Source organism: Uranotaenia lowii, chromosome 1 (assembly GCF_029784155.1).
Source record: "Uranotaenia lowii strain MFRU-FL chromosome 1, ASM2978415v1, whole genome shotgun sequence".
Taxonomy (NCBI): Eukaryota; Metazoa; Arthropoda; class Insecta; order Diptera; family Culicidae; genus Uranotaenia; species Uranotaenia lowii.
In genome coordinates, this window is record NC_073691.1 from 136,237,731 (window position 1) to 136,242,698 (window position 4,968).

The following is a 4,968-nucleotide window of genomic DNA, read 5'->3' on the forward strand; positions in this document are numbered from 1 at the left end:
CTCGCCTGCAAGCAGTCCCACCCATTAATAAAATGCCCAGTTTTCGAGAGGATGCAACTGAATGAAAGATTGAACCTGATTAACCGATCCAAAATTTGCAGTAATTGCTTCAGGAACGATCACTTTGTACGAAATTGTACCTCGAATTTTTCGTGTCGTCTTTGCCAAAAACGACACCATACTTTGCTACACCCTGGATTTGAAAATCCTCCAACCACCAATCAAAACTTCCACCCAAATCGCCAAGGGCCACAATATAATCCACCATCTGGTCGTTCTGAATCCCAAGTTAGCAGAAATCCCAACCCCAACTCAACGCTTTCCGCACACCCCGCTACCGTTCCACCTGGCGTTGACGTAATGTTATCCACGGCGGTCGTCGTTTTACTGGATGCTGTTGGCAAACGACATTTTGCGCGCGCACTTCTGGACTCCGGATCTCAATGCAATCTCATGAGTGAAAGGCTTTGTCATCAACTTCGACTCCCAAGAACTCCCATAGATGTACCTATTTTTGGTGTTGGTGAGTCACGAGTAGAAGCAGTTTGCTCTTCGACTACGACACTACAAACTAGATTGGGCGATTTTGAGATTCCACTGGACTGTTTGGTACTCCGTAACCTCACTGCTAACATTCCTGCTGTGACAGCCAAGCTATCAACCTGCACCATCCCAAAGCAAATTACGTTAGCAGATCCGAACTTCAATATTTCCCACGAAGTGGATTTGATTTTGGGCGCAGAACATTTCTTCGCATTCCTGAAAGGTGGCCGGATTCAATTGGAAAATTCATCCTTGATTCTAATTGAAAGTATTTTCGGATGGTTAATTTCTGGTAAAAATTCCAATCGCCATACAATAAAAGCTATTTCCTGCAATATTTCCTCGCTAGAGTCAATAAATCGCTCCGTGCAAAAATTTTGGGCTATCGAAGAAGTGGATCCAGCGGTTCCAATGCCAAAGGATGATTTTTGCGAAAACTTTTTCCAACAAACTGTTACTAGGGATGACATAGGTCGATACGTAGTCCAATATCCAAAGAAAGAAGGTTTTTGTTCCATGATAGGAGAATCTTTTGAAAACGCCCGTCGTCGATTTCTTTCTATGGAGAAGAAACTGTCCAAAAACCTTGAACTCCGAACCAAATACCACGAATTCATGAATGAATATTTGCGAATGGGGCATATGAGACAAATAAGCGAAAACGAACCTGAACCTCAGTGCACATTTTACCTTCCTCATCATGCGGTACTTAAAGAGTCGAGCACAACAACAAAACTTCGTTGTGTTTTCGACGCATCGGCAAAGACCAACTCTGGATTTTCCCTTAATGATGCCCTGGTTGTTGGACCTGTTATCCAGGACGATCTCGTCTGCCTTTTGATGAGATTCCGCAAACACAAGTTCGCTCTACTGGCCGATATCGAAAAAATGTATCGCCAGGTCAATATCCACGAAAACGATCGGAACCTGCAGAGAATACTTTGGCGGTTTGACTCGCGAGAACCAATCTCCAAATTCGAACTCACTACCATCACCTACGGTTTGGCCCCATCCTCATTCCTTGCAACCCGAACCCTGCACCAGTTGGCTGCCGATGATGGTCACTCATATCCACGAGCTGCAGTGGCCCTGAAGGAAGATATGTACATGGACGATTTCATCAGTGGCGGAGCATCGATAGCAGAAGCAGTTCAGCTACGCGAGGAGATGGACGCACTAGCTTTGAAAGGGGGATTCCCTCTACGTAAATGGTGTTCGAATGACTCTGCAGTTCTGATGGGAGTTAATTCCGAAAATTTGGCATCACAAATTCCACACACCTTTGATCCTGAGGAGTCGATTAAGACGTTAGGAATGTCTTGGGTTCCTGCTACAGACCAGTTTCGTTACGAGTTTAATCCGAATATCCATAATGGTTTCATAACTAAGAGGAGCATTCTTTCCACCATTGCGCGCCTGTACGACCCACTTGGCCTTATTTCACCCATTGTAGTACGAGCCAAGATCCTGCTACAAAATTTATGGACCATTTCTATTGGTTGGGACGACGAAGTACCAGAACAAATTCAATCAAGGTGGACTAATTTTCTGAAAGATTTGCCTAATTTAGCGGATTTCCGAATTGATCGTTATGCTTTTCAAGAGGGAGAAATTGAATTGCATTGCTTTGCGGATGCATCCGAATCTGCATTTGGGGCATGCATTTATGCGAGAACTGTAAATCCGATGGGACATGTGAAAGTTTTGCTTATGGCAGCTAAGTCCAGAGTTGCCCCCTTGCAAAAACGTAGTTTGCCACAACTAGAGCTCTGCGCAGCACAAATTGCTGTTCAGCTGCACTCCAAAGTCCACTCAGCTTTAAAAATCAATATCACCGATTCCTATTTTTGGTCCGACTCCACCGTGGTCTTATATTCGATCCGATCCCCTTCACATAAATGGAAAACATTCGTTGCCAATGGGGTGGCCGATATCCAAAAACAATCCAACCTATCGAACTGGAATCATGTTCCCGGGCACTGCAATCCTGCCGACCTAGTGTCTCGGGGGACATCTGTAAACCAACTACTGAACAGCAGCTTATGGTGTAATGGTCCTGACTGGCTACAGCGAGAGAAGGAGAGTTGGCCCCCACAGATAATCACCCAGCCAGACGTTCCGGAGAGTGAGTTGGAGTTCAAGATTTCCGCAATTGTTGCCCAACCATCACCACCACCCAACCCAACCATTCCCCGCTTCTCTAGATATGACCGAATGTTGAGATCCATAGCCTATTGCTTGCGTTTTGCCAGAAACACTTGGGAGAAAATGTTATCACCATCGTCTCACTTATCAGTTGAGGAGATTGAGCTTTCGAAATCGGTTCTGATAAAGATTGTTCAAAGGGAAAGTTACGAAGAAGAAATAAAAGCACTCAAGAGAAAGAACTCCGTGGGAAAGCGCTCAAAACTTAAACTTCTGAACCCGTTTCTCGACTCCGATGGAATTATTCGTGTTGGTGGCCGGCTGCAACTCCTGAGTGGTCCCTATTCCGCCAAACACCCAATAGTCTTGCCTGGATTCCACCACTTCACCAGATTGCTCCTGATAAATTATCATGAGAGGTTGTTGCATGGAGGAAATTCCCTCACCCTTGCCACCGTTCGCGACGAGTTTTGGCCCGTAAATGGGAAAAGAGCCGTGAGAAGCATCATTCGCTCTTGTTATCGCTGTACTCGAACCAATCCACACCCCATGAGCCAACCCACTGGTCAATTGCCCCTAGCCCGAATTACTCCAAGTCGCCCATTTCTGCACACCGGCATAGATTATTGTGGGCCTGTTTTTGTAAAGTATCCCAATCGCAGGGCCAGCCCAATCAAAGCCTACATAGCCATATTCGTGTGTTTTTCGACCAAAGCAGTTCACATCGAACTGGTCGGTGACCTTACCACTGCTTCTTTCCTTTCCGCACTTCGCCGCTTCGTCTCTCGACGAGGTCGGCCTCTCCACATCTATTCCGACAATGCCACCAATTTCTCGGGAGCCAAGAATGAGCTCAATGCCCTCTTCGACATGCTTCACAATGGTATCGAAGCAAAACAAATAGCCTCCAGTCTCGCATCAGAACGCATCCAGTGGCACATGATTCCGCCGCGCGCTCCCAACTTCGGAGGATTGTGGGAGGCTGCGGTTAAGGTTGCCAAACGTCATCTTATCCGTCAAGTTGGAACTACGACGCTTTTCTTCGAAGATTTGGTGACCATCCTGACGCAGATTGAAAGCTGCATGAATTCCCGCCCGCTTTGCCAAATGTCCGAGGATCCAAATGACTACGAAGTGTTAACTCCCGGTCATTTCTTGACTGGATCATCACTTCAAGCCCTGCCGGATTTGAATTGGTCAGACGTTCCCACAAACCGTCTCAACCGATTCCAATTAATCGCCCAAAGGACGCAGCAGTTTTGGTACCGATGGAAAACCGAATACCTGCGAGATTTGCAACGATTGACCGAGGCTGACCCTGTACGTGTTGAACTACGTGTCGGCCAAATAGTCATCCTACGAGATCAACAGTTGCCCCCGATTCGATGGCCACTAGCTCGCATCGAAATGCTTCATCCCGGCGAGGATGGAATAACCCGAGTAGTTACTTTGCGCACATCAACTGGAAGTTTCAAGCGGAGTATCAGCATGATTTGTCCGTTGCCGAACGAGGAATTCTACCCTGATGCAGCCCAAGATGACAACGAGGTGATCCCCGATCCAGCAAAGAATGAAGACATCGAAGAAAATGTTAAAATTAAGTGAATTCTTGTGAAATGGCACATTTCAGGTGGCCGGCTTATGTTAATTCTTAACTTTATATTTCCCACAATTTGAACTGTTCTAATAACTTTGAAATTCAAGTGCTCCAATTATGTTCAGTTATGCTTTTATCTAGATTTGAATTACTCTAAATGTCAATGTAAAACCAAAAAGAAACCGAGAGCAAAGAAGTAAGACTCTCTTCCGTTCCAACCATCCTACCATACGGACGTAATAAAAAGTTTCCTAAACATCGTGGTTTACTTAAAATAAAAGTAGTCAGTTTTTTGTACAATAAAATTCGGTTTTTGATTAAAGCAAGTGGTCGGAGTTTTTAATAAGTTTTCCGGAAAGGCGATTCCACAACTAGACGTATCAGATTCATTTCAAAGAATTTGTATTTTGAAAAATCTAGATTCAAATTCTGAAAACTTTAATCATAGGTATAAAATTATTAAATATAAAATAATAAATGATACTTTAGAACTTGTTTTTTATCCTCAGGTTAAAAATTCAGCTGGAGTTTTTATTGAACTTTTTTTTCATATATTGCAGATTCTTCGGTTTTCAAGAGTAGTAAATAAACTTATTTTTTACTTTTAAATCTGTACTTTTGATACATTAGGTGGTATGAAAAAAACCTAGCAATTGCTTTTGCTAAACTAAATCGAGCAGTCG

The 4,968-nt window shown here is 44.1% G+C and overlaps 1 protein-coding gene across 1 annotated transcript; it reads left to right on the forward strand.

The window, feature by feature from the left end:
- Positions 1-360: 360 nt before the first annotated feature.
- LOC129737957 (uncharacterized) lies at positions 361-4,293 on the forward strand. Its single transcript, XM_055729130.1, has one exon. The coding sequence runs from the start codon at positions 361-363 to the stop codon at positions 4,291-4,293; it is 3,933 nt and encodes a 1,310-aa protein (XP_055585105.1).
- The last annotated feature ends 675 nt before the right edge of the window (positions 4,294-4,968 follow it).

Excerpts from the sequence above, each read along its gene's own strand:
- LOC129737957 (XM_055729130.1), top strand. The coding sequence starts at position 361 with ATGTTATCCACGGCGGTCGTCGTTTTACTGGATGCTGTTGGCAAACGA.